Genomic DNA, 23,919 nt, shown 5'->3' on the forward strand with positions numbered 1-23,919 from the left:
GTATGGCAAACCTCCAGTATCAATCACTGACAACTTGTGTAATTTTTGTCTCATGTTTGCTTCTTGTCATGATTAGTACAACCAGAAATAATATCTATTGCAATTGAATCTATTTTATTTTATATGCGTTAAATGATGCATATCATGAAATAATCGTACACCACTTGGACACAGGCGCAAGGCTTCTTCCTTCGTAAAAAATCTAGACTCGATAACGGCTAATTCATCATCATTTAAAATAATACCACTGCCAATTTTTGTGAGAATAGAAGCAAACATTTCGTTATCTTGACGCAGTATTTGAGTTAACTCGTAGAATTTTAATCCTCGCCAAAGTAAGGGTCCAATCATCCGTTGTTTAGACTGCTTATAGATTGGAGTTACACGGATGGAGGTAATTTTATTCAATTTCGTTACAAAGATTTTTCCACATCCAGCTGGCCCAGTTAAAAATAATTGTAAAGGTGATCTCTCTGCAGATTAATTGTGATGAATGACATGTAGCAGCAAATCTTTCTGTTTTTCATTAGCGCTTCTCATGAGTTCGCAAAAACGATCATTACTCATGATATTTTCTTTTCTTTTGGCTATGGCTCCCAAGTTTTTAAGCGTACCTATACGTAAATCTTCATTAACCGCAGCATTCGGATTTCTGTACAATTCTTCAAGGTGTTTGGCTCTGGAAATCTTGTAGCAATGCCTCGAGCTTCTGATTCGTCATCTATTAGCTCACCTTCATGACATAATTGTCGGCATATATCAATTGTCTTTTAAAGATCAATATTTGACTCAATTTCTTTTTTTTTTTTCTAAAATTTCGTTTTCATCATATATAGTTGTGAATTTCATATCTGCTAATTGTTGTAATCTGGAATCATGTCATAATTTCTATGACGAATAACTTGAGGCTGCTTCTTTCTGATGTACTCTCCCTTTCCGTTTTTAGTATAGTTCGAAACAAATTGAGCTAAAGAAATTCCTTCCAATTCTTCTGGCCGTTTTTGATACTTGTCACGCCAATCTTCCTTCCAAATATCAGTATAGTCGTCATCAAGTTCATTAATTTGTTTTTGTGTTTTTCTTATCCTTTGCCGTTCAATAGGCCAACAAGTGTTAATATACTGAACCGCTACTGACGATTTAGACATTGGTAACCTTAAAAGATACCAAGCAGCTTCTTAACTACTCATCTCAATAGTATTCAGCATGTCAACGCTCATTTTACGAGCTATTTCAACAATATCAAATTCTGGATTCTCATTCATAACTTCTATTATTTTGCGTTGTAAATTGCTAATGCCTCTGTTGGTTTTATTTACATATTCGCATATTTGCATATGCCGCGCAAGAATATTCTTCAGTAGTTATGTGAAAATCCATATTTGACTTTAAGACATTAAAAACAAATGGATTGAAAGTATTGTGCCATTTTTCGGACGGATGTCGTTTATAGAATATTCTTGGTCTACTAATACCAGATTACCAGTATATCTTTGTATTCTTCATCTGATCTGATATTATTAGTTTCATAATAATCATTAATACGTACTGTCATAGTTATTACTTTCTAAGTTATTTCTAATTTCATTATATCTTTTCAAGTGTTCTTTGTAAAGTGGTTTCGTTTTTTCATCGGTATTAAAATCATTGTAGATTTACAAGGCATGAATGGTGCTTCAGATCGGCACTTTCGCACAGAATTGGAGCCAATTTTTTTTTAGTACGTGTAGGTATGCTTATGCGTAAAGTAATTTTATGTTTCCCGATGCTTCCGATGTTGATACTGATACTAAACTGTTAATCATTTCTGCTCCTTGTTTTTGCTCTTCTCCAAGAATATCTGTGGGAGCATTATCCAGCCATAAAGAATATGCGCATGTGGACTTCCTCGATGTTGAAATTCAATCCTCAAAAACTTTAAACTTACCAAAAGGCCTGAACTTCTTTGATTGTAAAATTGTCATTATTACATTAACTAATTTGTTAAAATAAATAGCACATGTTACTACAGCATCGTTGTTAATTAATGAACTTTTTTGGATAAAACTTAGTTCCAATGCGATAAAATTTTGCATATCTTCTTTTTCTTCAGCTAAAAATCTTTTTTTCTTGCAGACCAATACCAAACTGAATTCGGGATTGACCGTAGAAAAGCTAAATTAGACTCTATGCAGCTATGAATAACTCTTCGGATTGAACTTGTTCCTTAGTTATATTGGTATCTGTACCAACATGTCTAAACGCGATCGTTAAACAGTCACAAACTCGCAGTCTCATTATATTTACAACCATATATAACAAATATATGACAGGATAGGGATTGACTCCTCGCCGATCCTTACGTCGCAGTTCACTAGATGCCATCATAACTAAATCCCTAAATTTAACTAAATCCCTAAATTTTCTAAAGTGTCCCATATAAATACTCGGAAATGATAACTCTTCCGCATGCTCATCGAATAATAAACTTTGTGCCCTGGCGCTAATCTTAAATATTTTTCTTCATTCCATACCAAAGTTTGGTGTTGAGCAGTTAAGCTTTCTTCAATATCAATGTTTTCACTAAATTCGTCAATCTTCTGTTGTGTAATCAGTGGTGTTTCTTGATAAAAAAAATTATTCATCAACTGTTATTTTATAATGCAGATATAAAGGTGTATGAATCAAATAATCCAACATTGTCTAATTGATCCGATGCTAATTAGGCCATGAACAAAATCATTTTTTTTTTAATATGTATTTACATAAATGTAATGTTCATCATTCACATATCTTGGAAGTAATCGTACCATTGTATCAACAGAAACAGGAACATTGATAACACGGGTCAACACGAAATTTGACCTCGACTTGAAAGTGTAAAATTTCTTTAGTTTAGGTCACAAATACAGGAAAAAAAAATATATGACCTTCAAAAGTTTGCTTTTGTGGTCAGGAAACTAATTAAACGAATTTTCTCAAAATCTGTGGTTTTAATTTGTGGACCAACAAAAATCCCAGCTTTAACCTTTGATTCTGATAATTTCGGAAAAAATTTTCTTAAGTATTCAAAAGCTTCTGAAGTTTGATCGAGATTTTTCACGAATTGTTTCATCAATCCCAACTTAATATATAGAGGTGGCATTAACGCTTTTTCTGCTTTCACAATAGAACTGAATTTTACGTTTTGTTTCCCGATACAAAATTCGGTTCTTTCAGACCAAGACCGTTGAATGTAGCGCTTAGCATCCGCTCTGCTGTCCCATAAGCACGTGCTACCTGTGCTTGGTATATCCACTCTGTAATCCTATTAAAAATCCGACCATTTTAAAATCACCAATCAACTGCCAATTGTACTCGTCATACTTTACTGCGCCAAGCAAGATTTTAACACTATCATAATTTTCTTTCATATGTACCGAGTGAGAAATTGGAAGGGATGGAAATTTATTTCCGTTGTGTAATAAAACGGCTTTCAAGCTTTTGGTAGAGCTGCCGATGAATAAGCGCCATTCGCTAGGAATGCAAGATATGCCAATTTCTTCAAACATACCTTTGATGTCATTGCAAAAACAAAGTCCATCTTCTTTTGTGAAAAACGTTGAAAATGTCTCATGCCTAGCTCGCTGATCTGTTATATTAACATCATCAAGCAAATTCCACTGTTTTAATAGAGAGCCTTAAAGCTCTGCTGTATTTTTTGGTAAATTTAAATCTCTTATTAGGTCATCATAATCTTCTGTAGTAATAAGATGGCATTTTGGTTGTTTTGGGGTAAGTAAAAACTCTTTATCGGAATTACTTTTATATGAACTCAGAGATGAGTTACTTTTTTGAGATAGATTCTTTGGTGGCTCAGGCACTGGTCGAGTCAGGTCATGTGGAAGTGGAGCAGAAGAAGATGCAAGGTCAGGATATTCGACAGATTTTGCATTTTTACCTCTACGTCGTTTACTCGGGTTAACAATACAAAAGTAGCAATCATGGACATGGTCCCTTTGTTCACGCCAAATTCTTGGTGTCGCAAACTTCATAGACCTTTTTTCACCTCGACACCACCCTAAACTATAGAATTTAAATCAATTTCTATAACAGTGGATTCGCCGCTCAAAAATCGCTCACCTTTCAAACATCTTTTACAATAACCACAAGCAACATGTGGAGTCCATGATTTATCTTGATTTCGAACAGTACAGTCAAAATATGCTTAAAAATTGAATAAAGTGTATTATTATTATAACTATCGCAAAAGCAAACTTTATACCAAAAAAAAGTATTTTCTTTTCGTTTTTGTGTCTAAATAATCGAAAAATCATAGTATAAAGTTTAGGACAAACAACAATTATTTTTTTGTTGACTCGTGTAATTTGTCCGTATTGCCGAATTGCCCTTGAACGTGCCTTAATCTTCTTATTTGCATAAAAGGAATTCGAGGAGAAATAAGCCTTTCAGTGATGAAATCGATTTTTGGTAAATGTTGTGGTATTTTTGGATAGTGAAATCCATTATAAACAGAAAAATTAGGAATGCTATTTTTATCTAATGCTGATTTACAAGTAGATTAGTTATTGTGTTAATAATATTTCCAGATGCAGATGGTTGCTGTAAATCTTTTTCAAACCAAAGTCGATCGCAGATTGAGCAAGCATGTCCAAATTCATTATTTTTAAAGTTATTGTTAAAATATTAATGAGCTGATTTATTTTATCTAAATTAACCGTAGTTATTCGGAATTTCCGTAGTATTTGCACTTGATTGACTTCGTCCAATTTGCTGAGATACTTCAACTACTACATGCTGCATTTCTTCTAAACCAGCTACATTTCGAGAATTTGTACTTATTTCATCTATTATTGGATCGTTAATTATTCCTGTAAATTCGATGTTTGAAGATGTAGATTGTTCTGTAATCGCATCTGCAGTTTGTAGACGCCTCCTTCTTTCCATTTCACGTTGTTTTAATTTATATCTGTTCTGCTCCCTGTATCTTTGCTGACGTTCTCTTTTTTTTTTGGAGAGCGTTTAATTCATTACCTTGATCATTTCTTTGAATGAATGATGGTGTTATTTTTTCCGAACTAGATGAACTTTAAGCAGTATCTATTTCTTCATTATTCAGTTCTATTATATTCGTGTTTAAAGAGGTAGATGGTCCGACAATACGTTATGAAAAATGTATGCGTTCTCTTCTTTCTGCTTCACGCTGCTTCAATTTGTCTGCGTTCTGCTCCCTGTATCGTTTTTGACGTTCTTTTTTATTATTATTTACTCTAAAAAAATATATCGTGTTAAAAAAAGCTTAAATAAAAATTTGTATAATATATTCTGGAACTATTATTAATAAAATCTTACATAACATTAATAGTATGTCTTGTGTTTATCTGATCTTGGTGATGTCCAGTTTCAATAATAATATTTTGTGACCTCTGTGATGATTGTTGGGTTCTGAAATATTTATAAAAACTATGTTATTAAAATATACAGAAAACAAATTTAAATAGCTTCAATATATTCATATATAAGCTCAAGAATCTTAGCTAGATATTTCAATATACAAGTTTACTAAAGATCGTAAATTATAAATATCAATAATGAATGTTTCACTACAAATTCCACTATGATTAGAAAAATTAATTAATTTTTTAATGTTCATATTAATAACAGATAAGAAAAGGATTCGTGCCCTGCACGCCATCAGCTGATTTTGAAATATAATTCTGTCAGTCTTAATAAATTTATTCTCTAAGCAATTGTTTTAATGCATTAATTTCAATAAGAATGAAATTAAAATTAATAATTAATTTAAAAACATTATATGCAATCAAATTTATGTGAATTTTAATCTACCAAGAGAGTATATTTTACATTTACTGGCGCTCAAGACACACCAAATATACGCGTGATTGATGCACAGATAAATGCATACTTTAATTATAAAAATATAATTAACTTACTGATGACTTGATAGTGTGTCATAGTGTGATTTTGCGTTCTATGCAGGAGACTGATCACTTTCATCTCTAAATTATCACGGTCAGACATTTTATCAGAAAAATAATATATAATATTTTCAAGTAAAACACAGGTTATCTTTACTGTAGTAAACAACACTGCATACACTACGGAGTATACACTATAGGTATTCGAGCTCAGTGTAGCGAGAGAGATGGCTTAACTCCGGATCGAGTTGGAGAGAATCACACAGTCGATTACGCATGGCGACGCGTCGCCACACCGTATACACTACTGCATATAGACTGTATATATATACTATCATATAGCGTGGCGACGTGTCGCCACGTCATGCGTCGCCGCACCAGAAATCCCTTTTACGTGCGGCTATAGATGTTTCACATCAAAATTGTTCCTTTTGTTCAGTGAGTGGGAAACAAGTAACCCATTTCCCCTTTGATGTTCAATGATGTCTTTCCCGCTCTATCCAAATACAATTATGGCAAGTTGTCTCTTTCTATGCTACCTCTTCTATGTGTACTCTATTGGTTTTCTTTTAGTTAGCAGTATGGCATAAATTGGTTACCGAATATGTTAGCTATGTGTTACCTCTGCTTTTTACATGTGTTAGCAAATGGATTACCTTTTTATTACCATAACCAATTCCAATTGTTTTAAATAAAATTCAAAATACAATATATTTATATAATTATATAATATTATAGTAGTAGCAGTAAACGTATATAATAATCAATATATACTATATCTATGTAAATACAGTTTAAATAGTTAAATATTAAGACTTAAACAAGTACAAGTATTAACGATTACTAATACTACAATTACAAATATATATGCATAAAAAATGACTTGATCCCATCACGATAATTCACCATGTCATACTACATTAGTACTTCGCGAGTTTTTGCCAAAAATTCGACTAGAAATGATTTCAAGCGCCTTTTTCATATGTTTGTTACGTTCTTCTTTAAAACGCGACATTTCAGCCATCACAGCACAAGAGATAACATCTATGCGACGATTTACATCGGTCATTTGGGCATTACTCTTCTTTTGCTCAAAGATTAATCGTTCGCACTCTTTGCGTTTTGCATTGCATCCCTGTGTGTTAAGAGAGAGTTAGGAAAATTGTTGAGGACGGCTCTGAAATAAAAAATACATAGAAAATGGAGCATGTACATTTTATGTAATGAACGAGATTGGTAAGTGAGTTAGAAAGTGTCAAAGATAAGTAACATACAAACACATATGACACTAGATAAGAATTTAAATGGCAACACGATAACAGTTGACTAATTACTCAAATATTAGTCAGAAGATACTAAAATATCGGCTTTTGTAGATCTCCAAGCTAGGCACAAGGTGCCTTTATTTAATTCCTTATGCGTATGTAACTAAACAGAGACTAGCTTTCGTATCGCATTACCTGTAGATATGCAAATACTATTTAGCTGACTAATACCAATGAAAATACCGACGCGCCCAACGCTGCGGTTGTTTTTAAAGGTCGTGTACCCTCGTCTATATTTAAGGTCTTTGCCAGATCTGACACGCAATCACCAATACGTTGGAATTCTTTCTTTTTTACATTATGTTTGATTATGTATTAATGCTTAGGAATTTTATACCGAAATATCCATTGCATGCGTGAATTGTGAACAGCTTTCCATTTGAGCATCTACAAGCGATAGTAACAGGAAATAATGACACATTTCGCATTGTGACACCGGATGACCACAAACCCAATCTACAAATTCTTGCAATTGAACCCGTCAATGCTCCATAAATTGTTCTTCGTCCAGAAACTTGCTTAACTGTCGACGGTGGTATGGGAATTAGACAAAATTTCTCCACCAAATGTTCGTGTAACCAATACAAATGCTTGTATCGTTTTGATACCTGTAACATAATTTTGTTGAAATTGCATTTGCCGCATAATAAAATAATTACATAAGTATTTGAAAGTTATAAGAAAACAAACTCTGCTGTGAATAAAACTTACAGATATATTGTTAAAGCTCGGTGTCACCTGGTAGGCAATTAAAGTCTTAACTTCTTTGAACTTACACTCTTTTTTGGGACTAGCCACTATTACAGTGTAGCAATGATGGTTAGTTTGCCAATATTAAAAATTTTCCACTTATGCAATATGAACAATATCATGTTCAGAGAGCTTTTCCTTATTTCCCAATCCCAGTATATACGAATCCGAACGTTTACCGAACATACCAGACTTTTTTAAAGTTGTTGTGTTGTTCTGTGCAGCTGTATATGCTAATGAGAATGGCGTCCATTGGTGCAGCTGACAGATTTTTGTTGTCATAATTGCTAGCGGAATGTGTGAATGCGTTAGCGTGTCTTACGTAATTAAAATGTCCATTCTGGGTTGTTCCTGCTCTTTCACGTACACAGACTATAATCCAGTAGACGTAAGCAATAGGAGTAGAGCTAGATGTTCTGAATAAAGTCAGCAATATATATAGTCATATTCGGTGCTTAGATAAGAGGTATCAGAGTGCGATAAAATTTAATTTTGATTTGAATGAGAAGTGTGTACGATTCCGCTGTAACCCAAACAAGGTTGATGTTGTAGTAGTTAGATGTTATTTCTAGTGAAGACAGACACTCTTTGCGCGCTAACCGTGCGCTCAGAGCTTGTATCGCCGCTCTGCTGTCGAAGTGAATGCTCACCGCCCTGAAAGAGGCTACACTTCGTAGCTGTACGTCTACCGTCACCTTGATAGCAGCGGTGCGTAGATGAGAGGTATCACAGAGCGAAAGAATTTTATTTTGAGTTGTATGAAAAGGGGCGTCCGATTACTCCCATTTTCAAAGTAACCTATAGCTCTAAATTAATTTCAAACTGGCCTAGTACTTGTGATTTTGTTTGCTGGACGCTATATTAAATTTGAATTTAAAAATTAGTGAAAAACTTATTTGAGGTATCATTGTGACCTTTAGCAAGGCCATCGTGCGAACATACGAAGGTGAGGAAAATATAAGTATACTAACTGACCCGGCAAACGTAGTTTTGCATATACGTTATTTTTAGAAAATATTTAAAAAAATACTATCACTATAAATGTGTTTATGATGGAATTAAAATTGAATGACGAATGAATAGTTGTAGACAATAAAAGTACACTTTCTTTAATCTAATAAAATATTCTTTATTAAAGTAATAAATATATATTAAATTACAATTACTGATAGCTATCTATACATCGAAAATTGTTCATAATTCATATTTCTACTACTAATTAAAAATAAACAAATATGAATCTCTCAACGCCATGGAGTGTACAATATATTTGGTCAATCCGTCTTCAGCGAATGCAAACAAACTGGATGCAACCGCCAACGCACATGCCACATAAAGTTGTCCGTGGGAAAGATATGCTGTACCCAAATCTAAGCCGCAAACAGACAACGTTTGGAATTGGGAGTTATTGATCGTCCTTGCGAATGCCAATTTAATTGAAAAATTAGTGCGTTTGAATTCAATTTTGTTAGGGTTAGGTTAGGTTAAGATGTCGACCCTAAGAAGCATTTCACTTGGACAGCTTAGAACACCGGTCTGGTGTGGTGCTAAAAGCTGGTTCATAAGACCCTTACAGATCGACAAAGTGCTAGAACGCAAGACGCCAATGGAGGTTGAACTCGGTCTCTTTCCGATGTGAGCGGGGCAAGATAGTGAGCTTGCTAATCTACTTTGCAGTTGCAAGCGATTCCGCTGTGACCCAAACCAGTTTTGATGCTGTAGTAGCTAGATGCTACTTCTAGTGAATACAGACACTCCTTGCGCCTTAAGCTCCCTGAAAGAGGCTGCACTTCGTAGCAGTACGTCTACCGTCACCTTGATAGCAGCTACTCCTGCTTGAAAAACACTACCATCCAGTCCGGTAGCCTACAGCTAAGATTGACGGAGTGCTCCTAACAGAAATCTCTCCAGGCTTTAACCGCCTACAGCAAATTCCTTGTGCATGTTAAATAAATTCTGACAAATAGCCTACATTGTAAAATCTCCTCGCATTCAATGACTTCTCTCTCTACACCTACAGCAAATTCCTTGTGCAAGTTAATAAAATTGAGTTTCAATGACCTCTCTCTCCGAATTCATTTAGTTACATAGTTTCATTCATATGTAGCTTCGCTTGTGGTTGTTTTTTATTGTGGTTGATCGTATTACGCAAAGCTTCAAGACATTGTAACTATTATGCATATAATTGCTAAGCGAAGTATTCAACCGATTTGATCTATTTTACGCACAAGAATACACTGTTATTCGAAACAGACGATCTCTGATTTTAATTTAGACAACCTACATATTAACTGGCGTATACCGTATAAAGTCAACCGAAAGTTCGAAAATCTTTAATATGAGGTAATGGGGAGAGTCAGATTTTAAAATATTTCCCATGTAGGGAGCAGGGTAGCATACTAATGCCACAATAATGTTATTAATCAAATTTAATGGAATTTAGTACATTATTCCCTGAGATATGGTTTTTCACTTAAAGGTGATCGGTGACCAATATCTGATTTTGATAATAACTTCTATGAAACTCGTTTGTGCCGTGTTGGGCTTAAATTTGTGTCTGACATGTTAGGTTAGTGAATTTTTAGTATTTTTCAACATAACAGTTATATCGGGAGTGGACGGTGTTATCATCCGATTTAACCTATTTATAAACTGCGATAAGAAGCGTTGAAAAGATTTGTCCTGTGCAAATTTGGTTAATATAGCTTAAGTGGTTTGGGAGATATGTATGTATATTAAGCCTATCAGGGTCGGGACTACCCCCAGTTTTTAAAGATTTTTAAACCAGAGGCGTGTTTCCATAATATGATTCGTTGTACTAAATTACAGTAAAAAGATTTCCTTGCAAGCAGTTGATATTGATCGTTCAGTTTGTATGGCAGATATATGCTATAGTAATCCGATCTAAAAATTTTTTTTCGAAGATTGCATTATTGCCTTAGACTATGACCTTTGCCAAAAAATCCAAAAAATTTGGATATATTTCAACGTATACGGTGTCATTGCAAATATATTTATTGAAATAAGTGTACAAAATGTGTAAAACATGTATTATTTTTTACAATTTTTGAACTTTAAATTCAAATATCTCGAAAACTATAAGTCTGATAATCCTGAGACGTCCTCGTCTATCCGTCCATACCATCAGATCGCGGCGCCAAAGAAATCGTAATGTTGACAACTATTGAAGCGCCAAATTTTTCAACAAATTTTTTACGCTTCTCCGTAGAATATTGTAACGGACTTCTCGATAAATCGTCTACCTGTAACTCACCCTTGAGTTCGATCACTAGATTGTTAAATTAAAGTCCCAATTTAATGGCTATACACTTATCTTTACTTTTATTTCCAACAACTTAACACTTATTGCTCGATATTCGAGTTTACAACTTATTGCTTATAACTTAATTGCTTTTTACACGGCAACACTCTAATTAGAACTGTGTCTGCTGCACAATCCGGCAGCCCTTATATAGTAAATTTTTAACAAAAGTTCGCTACTAGAACATTTTGGCAACTACGAATTCGCTGTCTGGTTGCTTTTGGCTGTTTATCGTCGATTCTGATTTGTTCTGGTATTTGTGTTCGCCACACCGCCCTCTACCTAAATCTGATCGTCCCGATTGGACATATTTGCGGTACCAAACGCTGGAAGCCGTTCCAGATGAACCACCTTCATTTTATTCCTTGGTCTTCCAATGGTCTGTATGCGATACACTACATTATTGAGTCGTTTAATAGCCTGATATGGTCCTTCCCAATTACACTGTAATTTGGGAGAAAACTCTTTCTTTCGTTGTGGGTTATATAACAATACCAAATCGTCTTCAATAAAACCCTCAGAGTTTATTGCCTTGTCGTATTTTGCTTTCATCTTATCGCTCATAATTTTGGTGCGCTGTCTCACCATAGCATGTATATCCCTCATCTCGTCTTCTAGGATGCTTTTGAATTCCTTAGTATTCCTTCCTCCGTTTGCGTTAATTCCAAATTTTAAATCAATTGGTAGTCGAAGATCGTTACCAAAAATTACTCTTGATGGAGTCGTCCCCGTTGTTTCATGTAGAGCAGACCGATAAGCCATCAGGAACAAGAATATATGGGTATCCCAATCTTTTTGATACTTGTCCACAACTTTCCTCAAATGTTCTTCCAAAGTTCGATTGAATCGTTCTACCATGACATCGGACTGCGGATGTAGTGCAGTTGTACGGGTTTTCCGGATACCCAGCTTCTGGCATATCTTCTGTATTAGAGCTGATTCAAAATTTCTCCCTTGGTCAGAATGTAATTCTATTGGAACACCATATCTCGATACCCAATTGTTGATGAATACATCCGCTACTGTTCCTGCCTCTTGGTTAGGAAATACCTCTGGCCATTTGCTGAAATAGTCCATGACTACCAAAACATATCTGTTTTCCAATTTACTGATAGGAAATGGACCAGCTACATCCATGGCTACTCGCTCAAACGCCGCACCTGAATTGTACTGCTTCATCTTACCATGACTCCTGGACCGCGACCCTTTAGCAGCAATGCACTCGACACAATTGGCGATCCACTCCGTAACTGATTGATGACAACCAATCCATAAAATCTTTGTTTTAATTTCTCCAAGTTTTAAGTGATACCCATGTGTCCTCCACTTGAACCGTTGTGCAGCTCGTTGAGAACTTCAGGAATTCTTACTTTTGTAACTGACTTCTCGATAAATCGTCTACCTGTAACTCACTCTTGAGTTCGATCACTAGATTGTTAAATTAAAGTCCCAATTTAATGGCTATACACTTATCTTTACTTTTATTTCCAACAACTTAACACTTATTGCTCGATATTCGAGTTTACAACTTATTGCTTATAACTTATTTGCTTTTTACACGGGAACACTCTAATTAGAACTGTGTCTGCTGCACAATCCGCCAGCCCTTATATAGTAAATTTTTAACAAAAGTTCGCTACTAGAACATTTTGGCAACTACGAATTCGCTGTCTAGTTGCTTCTGGCAGTTTATCGTCGATTCTGATTTTTTCTGGCATTTGTGTTCGCCACAATATTGTTTATTCGCCATTTCTCTTTTAACATGTTCATATTTCGATCGATAGTTTTAACTCTTTCTAACATTATGGTTCAATATTTAATTAAAAATGGCAGTTGGACAGTTGTATCGCACAACACGGACAGTTGTATAACACAAATTGTTGCCTATGATGTAAGCGTAGTATAATCTCATGGTATTGCAATATCCTCCCAGCAATCCAACTGTGGGTTAATCATACGTTTACAACCAGATAGCAGTATAAGATTCCGTTAAAGTTGTCATGAGTTTTTTTAATGCCCAGTTGACAAATCTACCCGAAACTCTTGTGTACGAGTATATGTTTTACTTACTTGTTACTTATTATCATCAGCTCTTTACAATGTATTTTTCAGAGATAAAGATATGCCCAACTCATCTGTCACTGGAAATGAGAGAGCAATTGCTAAATATTAAAACCTCCTGAACTCAGTCAACCGTCCAAGTTTAGGAAGTTTTGACGTTTAGCACTTGGAAAAAGAGGGACGGCCAGATTGAAATCCTCCAAAAAAAAATATTTGAAGAGATTTCTTGCCGCTGTTGAAGGTCACTAACAAAAATTGGAAACAATGAAAATCAAATAAAACGCGAAATTGAAATATATGTATGTGATGAAATCTTTTGTGATGCCATGCTTCGTGGTATTAATTTTCAAAGAAAATGATAAAAAAAAATTATTAATTAAGAGCTAATACATTTATTTAACTCATTAAGTATTGAAAGTTCACAAATCAGTTGTTTTAATGTATCACGTAATCAAAAAAAGGGTTCAAATAGTTTCTCCATATGTTTGACGCATACATGTATAATAATATTATATTTAATCTTAATAAATGTTGGGTATTTTAATTTAACCCTTATGTTAGTAACCAACTTTACCGACGTCTTTTAGCAACCGGGTACCGATCTGAGTATTATTATTATTTTGTTATGAATGTTATGATAGAAATAATATAGGCAAGATAAGAGGAAGAGAACGTAGACAACTGATCGAATTTGCATCTAAGTCCAAGTTCACACACGGAGTCTTGTCTCCAAAACCGGTTTTTTATGGTGAGGGGACGACGAGGAAAGACGAAGGGACGCTCGTGCTCGGGTGGCACGCTTCGTGTTCTTGTTCGTAAATTCTTGCTGCTACGTAATTCAATATTCCTCTTCATTTTGAAATTTTATTCTTGGTTGCAAAAACGTTTGGTTTCAAACGATTACATATATACGATATGTTCGAAAATTTGAATTTCGTTATCTATTTTTTGTATGTAATATGCAAATATGCATAGAATAATTGAAATTTTGTAAAAAATTTTGAATAAGAATAAAATTCAGATACTTAAAAATATTTAATTTAAAATTTTTAATAATATTTAGCAACATTTAATGTAATAATATATACATATATAATTTAGTTCTATTTAAACTAGAGTTACTCTTACTGTTTTATATTTACATAAAATATTAAGACGCTTTCATAATTATTTCTTTTAACCGCAAATGATTTAGTTCGAATATCATGCTACATATTATTTAAAACAAGAAAAGTAATTAATTCACCAATCTTTTGTAATAAATATAAAAAAATTGCACTAAAAAAATTACAGGTTTTTAGTGATTCCCGATAGATTAGAAAATTCCCGCCATTCTACCATAAAATTTGGTCTACCACTTTCATGGTAATTCCTTGCAAGCAAAATATGAGACCACCATACTAACTGACAAATGAAATATGTAACGCTCTAAGTGTCGCATAGCCGAACCACACAAACATTTGCGAAAATTGTATGAAAAGGAATGACAGAAAAACTCGATTCGAGTTGTAGGACTCTTTTCGCTCGTGTGAACGCACAGAACAACACTAAAAGAGACTTTGCCGATAATGAGCGATAAAATAATCCCCATGTGAACAGCACCTAACAAAGGAAAACAAACAATATACAGTGACTCACACAACTAACCAGATGCGTGCATTGCCATTGTCTTAAAAATTTTCATATGATACATAAAATTAAAGGAAAAATCGTCAATTTTATTTTTGAAAACTTAAAAATTGTATTAAATTAATTCACCGCGCATAACTTAAACAAATAACTTGCTACATACAAAATTCGCTCCACACAACTAACCGGATTTTTCAAAAAGCTAACGATTACTAATATTTCGTAGCATATCCTTTTGCAGATAAAACCGCTTCTAGTCGACTTGGTACAGAGGCAAAAAGCTTTTGACAAAATTCTGGTGGTATTGCCTTCCAAGCCTCCAAAATAGCCGTTTTGAGTTCAGCAACATTGGAATACTGCCGTTGGTACACTTTTCGACTGACTTCTTGCCATACGTGCCAACGTTCAGACCTGGGGATTGGACAGGTGTATCTAGTACAGAGCAATTGTATATTAACCAAGTACAAGGAATCTCCGATTTGTGCTTTGGATCATTGCGTGTTAAAATATAAAATTGTCTTTAATTCCTAATGTGACACGTGATTGCTTTAGATTTTTCTTTAATACGTCAACATATTGGAAGCGATCCATAATACCTTGCACAAAATAGAGGTTGTCCGGTCTGTTAGCCGATACACATCCCCAAACCATTACCGACCCACCATCGTGCTTAAGAGTTGCCCTAGTATGTTTTGGCAAGTAAGCTTTGTTTTTACGCCGCCATACAAAACTGCGGCCATTAGATCCCTGCAAGTTAAACTTGCTTTCGTCTGTGAAAAGAACCTTAAAAAAGAATATATAATCTGTTATAATGATTATCGAATCAAAATTATGACATTTACCCTTTCCCACAATTCTTCAGGCTTTTTTAAATGCCTTTTCTTTCTATTTTTTTCGGATATGTACGGCTTTTTTATAACTGCTCTACCGTGTAAATCAAAGCTTCTAGGGCGAATTGTTTCAGCTGAAACCTTTGTCCCTTTTTCATTTCCAATATATTTTTCACATTTTCCGCCGAGAAAAATGGGTTTTTTTCAACAATTTTGACTACGAACTTTTCTTCGGCTTGTGTTAGCTTCTTTCCTTGACCAGCTCTACTAATATTATTAATCCTGTTTCCTTCTCATACCTTTTTATAATATCGAAGACAGTTGAAGTATCATATTGTCGTGTTACTTACCCATAGACTTACCGATAACTACTAATATGCATCAAAAGTACCGTTACTTGTAGAAGATTACTTCTTGGAATTTTCCGGTTAGTTGTGTGGAACGAATTTTGTATGCTGCGTGTTATTTTGCTAAGTTTTGTGCGGCGAATTAATTTGTTACTATTTTTAAGTTTCCAAAAAGTAAATAAAAGATTTTTCCTTTAATTTGATGTATCATATGTGACATTTTTAGATTTTGACTTTATGATTGGATGGTACCATCATAGACGTGTGAGTCACTGTAAGTTTTTTTTTTAATAATTATGTATGCAACTATAATGCGTACATATACAATAATGTATTAACCTTACTGTATCGTTTGAATTCTAAATATTATTTTTATACTAACATCAATTTGTATTTATGTATATGCACATTATATAATATAATAATATTATACGTATAAGTAGGTGTCATTAATAGTAATGTTTTTAATAACAAAATTTGAATATTTAATCATTTTGAAAAATAAATACATAATGTACATATGTACAGCGTCTACCAATAGGGATGATGTAATTTTGACAGCTCGTGGCGGCCATGTTTGTTTACTTATCAATTATTGTTCAGTAAGATTTGCCATTTCATCTTGCCACGTTTCGCTTTGGTACAACTCGAAATTGTCCAAGATTATAATATTAATTCACGTTTTCCGAAAAATTCACAAATTCACGTTTATCGAAACATCATCATCTCAGATGAGTCCCATTTCTGGCTAATTAGTTTCGTCAACAAACAAATTTGTTGCTATTGCGGTGAGTCAAACCCTCGTGTCGTTCAGGAGTCGCAATTGTACCCAAAAATTGACCGTTTGGTACGGATTGTGGTATTGCGGCATCATCGGGGCTTATTTCTTTCGAAATGAGGCAGAAAATTCCGTTACCATCAATAGCGAGCGTTATAACACGATGTTGACCGACTTTTTTCTGGGAATTTGGTTAAATCGACGCGGATGATCTCCATTTCAAACAAGACATGGGTACATGCAAAGTTTGGCAACTCGTTAATTTCAAGAAATGGCCCAGTCAAATTGCCGCCGAGATCAGGCGATTTAACGCCTTTAGATTATTGTATCTGGGGATACGTAAACAGTTTACTTCAATCAACCACCAATGCTCGATTAGCTCGAAGACAACATTCAGCGAAAGAAGAAATTACAGCCGAAATGCTGCACCGGGTCATCGAAAATTGGCGTAAACGGGTGGAGATACGCAAACGGAGCCGTGGTGGATATTTGGTCGACATTTTGTTCAAATCCATAACAAAAAACAAAACAGAACCTAATTTGAGTGCTTTTCTTCATTTCAACATCACGTCGTTAATGTTGTTGTTTGTCCCTTTAATAAATTCGATAAAGTATACATATAAGAGTACAGATAGATGAATTTTGTAAGATGGCCGCAGAGACTGGAATGGGTATGACCGTGGACATGTCAAAAGAAAAATTTAGGGAACTTAACTTGAGCGTCGTTGGGAGAAAGAAAAATTAACAAATGAGGTTGTTGCAACATATGGTTTTCTGGGATGCTATACATGAAGTACGAAGTGATAACGAATTAGCAAATTATTGTACACTATTGAAGATAGTAGTGTAAATTGGGTGTTATTTACGTTGCGTGATGTTGATAATTGAGTATCAAGTTATGTTGTCGATAGATACAGTTATTTGTTTGAAAATTCAATTCACTAAAAAATCTTCAACAAAAACTTATAAATTATGTTTATTTCACGAATCAACAAAAGTGTTTACGTTTTTGTTACAATCTACATGCTCAAGAGAATTACGTCAGAAGTGCAATTTGTCTTTGTACCAATTGTCACAGCCAAAACCGAAAAAGGTAACAGTAAGTTCTTGTCGTAATCTTGTATTCTATCATACTTGACTATTTTATGGCCAATTCACATAAAACTTTTACATCGCTTTGCATCAGACATTTGTTTTTACAGAAAGTTCGATGTACGGTTGTGTATGAGTACGTGTTTCAGTACGAACGGTCACACAAAGTGAGCAACGTTGTATGTGAATGTCCCTTTAGAATATATAATATCTTATCTGTCTATAATAATATTAGGTATATAAGTATGTACATATGTTTATTTGCAAGTTCTTAAACTATGTAGGTAAATATGTTTTGTATTGTTAAGTCTTGAATACATGTAAATTTTAGGCTTATGTTTCTTTTGTTTTTGTTTATGTACATACATATATACATATATATATGTTTTGTACAAAAAAGTAATAATTAAAATGAGTGGAATGTATGTTTTCTTTTAATAGTTAGGATTACATATTATCGTATTTTGCTGAATATTCTTACTTATACACATAGACTAATATAAGATTAACTCTGCTGCGGCGCATCTTAAAAAAGATGTTTTAGAAATACGAAAGTCATAAAAGAGATAATTTTTTTCTCTTGACAACAAAAAAATGAAATATTTTATCAACCCTTACCAACTTAAAAATAATACTTTTGATTTATCAATATGAAATATATGAACAAAAGGAATTCTGTTTTAAGATTTAAGTATTTTGTTCGGTAACCTTTTTTGATATAACTCCTTTTAGACGATTTTCCATTAAAATTACTAAGCAGGTTTTTGGTTACCTCTTGTGAAATTGTATCTAGTACAATTAGATATTAGCCTCTTCTACACAATTACGACTTATGTTTTAGGGGATTTTTCTTGGTAAAGCCCTAAGTCGGTGTGCAGACATACTATAGCTTTTCTTCACGAAGTTTCCAACACCAGTTGCTGGTATGCAAGCCAAAACCATAACATTTAAACCACCGCGATCTCCAGTTGTTTATTACGCTTACGCCAAATATATAAAATTTTTACTCGTCTGAAAGAAATGTTGGGTCCTTGACAATACGTTTTTTGGTGAATGTCAGGCGAGTAACTGTTTTTTCACCAAAGAATGGCTTCTGTTAGTGCATTCGACTTGTTCTAAAGAAAGTTTTTGCTTCATCCTTGTTGAGGGTGGAATATTTACAAGTTTATCCGTATTAAGCTGAATTTTCACAAACTTAACTTGATGAATCATTAATTTTGTCTATTCCTAGATGACTCTAATTCGCCTACCTCCATATCATATGGCAATTCACGGCCAACAAGATTTATAGTCTCATGTCTGCATGTATGTACATATGTGTTTTAGCGGATCGATTTTCGTTCTATAAAATCTCAAATGCGGGAAATGTTCGACGGATCATTCTGACTAACTTTGCCTAAAAACTATGAGCCCAAAACTGGTTACGAGTCAGCGGTTTTTAATGCGAAGTTGTATCTTTTAGGGATTATGAAAACTTCCTCGTCAGTTTTTAAGATATCCGAATGAAATTTAATACATAGGTGCATTTTGATATTCCATTGATCATTTGTCGAAATCCAGCCAGATCGGACAACTACAACGTGTATCTCCCATACAACTGATTATTCAGAGTTTTTATTTTCTGATGTCCTGCAATTATATTAAAAAGCTAAGAGCACGTAATTTTGCTGAATTGTCCTCCATTACACGCTTAACAATGGCAGTAATAATATAGAAAATCGGACAACTATAACATAAACCTCACATACAACCGATTAGTCAGAAATTTTAATTAAATGGAAATTACAATAATTTAAAAAGGCATTGTTTTTATACTCTCGCAACCTATTGCTACAGAGTATAATAGCTTTGTTCACCTAACGGTTGTTTGTATCACCTAAAACTAATCGAGTTAGATATAGGGTTATAAATATATGAATGATCAGGACTAAGAGACGAGTTGAAATCCGGGTGACTGTCTGTCCGTCCGTCCGTGCAAGCTCTAACTTGAGTAAAAATTGAGATATCTTTATGAAACTTGGTAGACATGTTTCTTGGTACCGTGAAATACCGTTGGTATTGCAGATGGGCGTAATCGGACCACTGCCACGCCCACAAAACGCCATTAATCAAAAACAAATAAATTGCCATAACTAAGCTCCGCAATAAGATACAAGACTGTTATTTGGTACACAGGATCACATTAGGGAGGGGCATCTGTAGTTAAAATTTTTAAAGTGGACGTGGTCCCGCCCCTAATAGGTTTAATGTGCATATCTCCTAAACTGCTAATGCTATAATAACAAAATTCACTGGAAGCAAATGTTTTTAGCACTTCTATTGACGGTGTGAAAATAGTTGAAATGGTGGCAACTCCGCCTCTCTCCTCATATAACGGTACTGTTAAAAACTACTAAAAGCACGATAAATCAAGCACTAAACACGCCAGAGACATTAAATTTTATCTCTGGGATGGTATGAGATGACTTTATAGGAACCGCGTTCAAAATTAGACTGTGGGCGTGGCGCAGCCCACTTTTAGGTGAATACCCATATCTTGGGATCTGCTTACCCGATCAACCAAATTTGGTGTATAGCGTTCTTTCCCATATAACACCATTTTCAATTCCATCTGATTCTTTCACTTTCCACTATGCATATCAAGCAACAATGATTATATAGGGGTAAAACTTTGCGTGAATAATACATTTAAAGTATGCCACCTTGTGACCAAAAATTGACTAAATCGACCCAAAACTGTCCAAGTCCCTAAGTACTAAATATGTGGACCCCAGTGCCTATAGTGGACCTTCTACCGAAAATATCAGTCAATCCACAAAGAAATCTCAAACGAGTATACCATTTGACTTTGCGAGAGTATAAAATGTTCGGTTACATCCGAACTTAGCCCTTCCTTACTTGTTTATTCTATATTGTATTGGACTTTTAAGTGAGGTTTTCTAAAGGCGTGCACGTCAATTATTTATAAACAACTTAGAACTTTGCTTTATTTCAATACTTATACTCAAACTTATACATTATATATACGTAAACGTAGTCAAAGCTCAGTTAGCTATTCTAATAACTTATTCTTGGTTTTCGATTTGCTGCTGCTGTCGGGCAGTAATTATTCGAACGCATCGTTGCGGTGCTCCTCATAACTTGGTGCTGTATCATCCGAAATAAGAGTTAGATAATAGCTTTCCCCAGGTAACGCCGGCAGAAAATTAAATTTTTTTTATTGTTTTGGAACAAGTTATTTGGCGAAAAATCAGCAAACTTGTTATTAAAAAGTAAAAAAAGGTGAGTTGTGGGGAAAATCTGAAAATCGTAAAACAGATAGTAAAAATACTCATAACTTCGCAAATTTTGCTCCAAAAATATTTGGAAATTTAATCAACAATCGTGAGATGTTATGCATTCATTTAAGATTAAAAAGAAAATGAAATAAAAGAAAATTAAACGCCCTACTCCCTCCTTAACCGTAGCATTGTAATTTATTTCGAGAAAAATTAAAACTTTATGTATGTATTATTGAATTGATTGAACCAATTTTATTCTCATTTCAGCATGTAGCATAATAAGAGAAATAAACAGCAAACATATCAGATTATTGGTGGACTTATACCATTTGCAACATATTACGGGTAATATAACGTATGCCTTCGCTGACTTCAAGGACATAATTGGACATATTCAAATTGCGCAAATTCCTCATCGGCATGAACCTAATATTGCCGGAGAAATTGATTTTACTTACATTTTCGACTTAATAAAATTGATTGGATATGATGGCTGGATTGGATGCGAATATAAGCCAAAAACTAATACGTTGGAAGGCTTGAAATGGATACAAAAATATAATATACAATTATAAATAATAATATGTATTTACACTTGCATAATTTGTATACTTCTGCAAGAAAGTATAAGAGTTTTGTTCACCTATGGACTGTCCTTCCGTGCAAGCAATAATTTGAGTAAAAATTAAGATAACTTGATCACACTTAAAACGTGTCCCTTCGCACAATAAGAAGGTTGGTAGACGGAATCGGACCATGGTCACGCCCATAAAATTCCAATCCGGAAAGTATAAAGTTATATAAAACAAGTAACGAAGGACTAAGTTCGGATGTAACCGAACACTTTATACTCTCGCAAAGTCAAATGGTATACTCGTTTGAGATTTTTTTGTGGATTGACTGATATTTTCGGTAGAAGGTCAACTATAGGCACTGGGGTCCACATATTTAGTACTTAGGGGCTTGAACAGTTTTGGTTCGATTAAGTCAATTTTTGGTCACAAGGTGGCATACTTTAAACGTATTATTCACGCAAAGTTTTACCCCTATATAATCATTGTTGCTTGATATGCATAGTGGAAAGTGAAAGAATCAGATGGAATTGAAAATGGTGTTAAATGGGAAATAAGCGTGGTTGTAGTCCGATTTCGTCCACTTTTTCGCACTATGACATAGAAATATAAAAAGAACGCTATACACCGAATTTGGTTGAAATCGGTTAAGCAGATCCCAAGATATGGGTTTTCACCTAAAAGTGGGCGGTGCCACGCCCACTGACTAATTTTGAACGCAGTTCCTATAAAGTCATCTCATACCATCCCAGAGATAAAATTTAATGTCTCTGGCGTGTTTAGTGCTTGATTTATCGCGCTTTTAGTAGTTTTTAATAGTACCGTTATATGGGGAGTGGGCGGCCGATTTCACCCATTTTCACACTGTAGATAGAGGTTCTAAAAACATTTGCTTCCAGTGAATTTTGTTATTATAGCATTAGCGGTTTAGGAGATATGCACATTAAACCTATTAAGGGCTGGACCACGCCCACTTTAAAAATAAAATTTTAACTGCAGATTCCCCTCCTTATTGTGATCCTGTATACCAAATAAGAGTCTTGTATCTTGTTGTGGAGCTTAGTTATGGCAACTAATTTGTTTTTGAATAATGGCGTTTTGTGGGCGTGGCAGTTGTCCGATTACGCCCATCTGCAATACCAACCGTCTCCCGGTACCAAGTAGCATGTCTACCAAGTTTCATAAAGATATCTCAATTTTTACTCAAGTTAGAGCTTGGACGGACGGAAAGACAGTCACCCGGATTTCAACTCATCTCTTCATCCTGATCATTTATATATATATAACCCTATATCTAACTCGATTAGTTTTAGGTGATACAAACAACCGTTAGGTGAACAAAATTATTATACTCTGTAGCAACAGGTTGCGAGAGTATAAAAACAAAAAATTAAATTAAAAACTAATTTAGTATGGCTCATCTGTGCTTTAAAATTTACCATGGCCGTATTGACGCCTAGCCTAACTCCAATGGCTAAAAACTTTAAACCGGCTGGCTGTAAACATTTCATCTAACTTAACTTGAATGTGTATTGGTCTGACATCGACGATAACATCTACAGGTAGTTTTCATTTCTCTCGTGGGTTCCCGCCAGCAGACCCGCTGCACCTGTTTCAGGGGTTTAATGCGGCATATACAGGTTGGTTGATATGTTTCTGCGCTCGAAATGAAAAAATACTGTTTTTGGTACGAAATATATTTTTTTAATAAATATGATCTCCCTTAACTTCAATACACTTTTTCCAATGATCCTCCAATAATTTTATGCTATCCGTATAATGACTTTCCGGAAGCTCTACGGCTAAAATAGCTTCTTCATTCGACGAAAAACGCTTTCCACGAAGGAATTGTTTCAGGTTTCTGAAGAGGTAGTAGTCACTGGGAGCCAAATCAGGTGAATATGGTGGATGCTCAAGCAATTCTTACTTCAATTCGTTGAGTTTTGTTATTGTTAAAACAAATTTATGAGTGGGTTGCATTGTCTTGATAAAAAATTACTTTTTGTTCATAAAT

General features: G+C 34.4%; 1 protein-coding gene and 1 pseudogene across 2 annotated transcripts in view; one reads left to right on the forward strand and one right to left on the reverse strand.

The window, feature by feature from the left end:
• Gip (hydroxypyruvate isomerase-like protein Gip) overlaps positions 1 to 23,325 on the forward strand; it is a 143,008-nt gene extending 119,683 nt beyond the window's left edge. For both annotated transcript variants that reach the window (XM_070112929.1, XM_070112928.1), the window contains one exon: positions 21,601 to 23,325. In XM_070112929.1, coding sequence (XP_069969030.1) covers positions 21,601 to 21,908 — 308 coding nt within the window. In that variant the 3' untranslated portion in view covers positions 21,909 to 23,325. The remainder of the gene's footprint in view (positions 1 to 21,600) is intronic.
• Positions 6,798 to 8,077, reverse strand: LOC118680354 (sorting nexin lst-4-like; annotated as a pseudogene).
• Positions 23,326 to 23,919: the final 594 nt, after the last annotated feature.

This window comes from Bactrocera oleae, chromosome 2 (genome assembly GCF_042242935.1).
Source record: "Bactrocera oleae isolate idBacOlea1 chromosome 2, idBacOlea1, whole genome shotgun sequence".
In the NCBI taxonomy this organism is placed as follows: domain Eukaryota; kingdom Metazoa; phylum Arthropoda; class Insecta; order Diptera; family Tephritidae; genus Bactrocera; species Bactrocera oleae.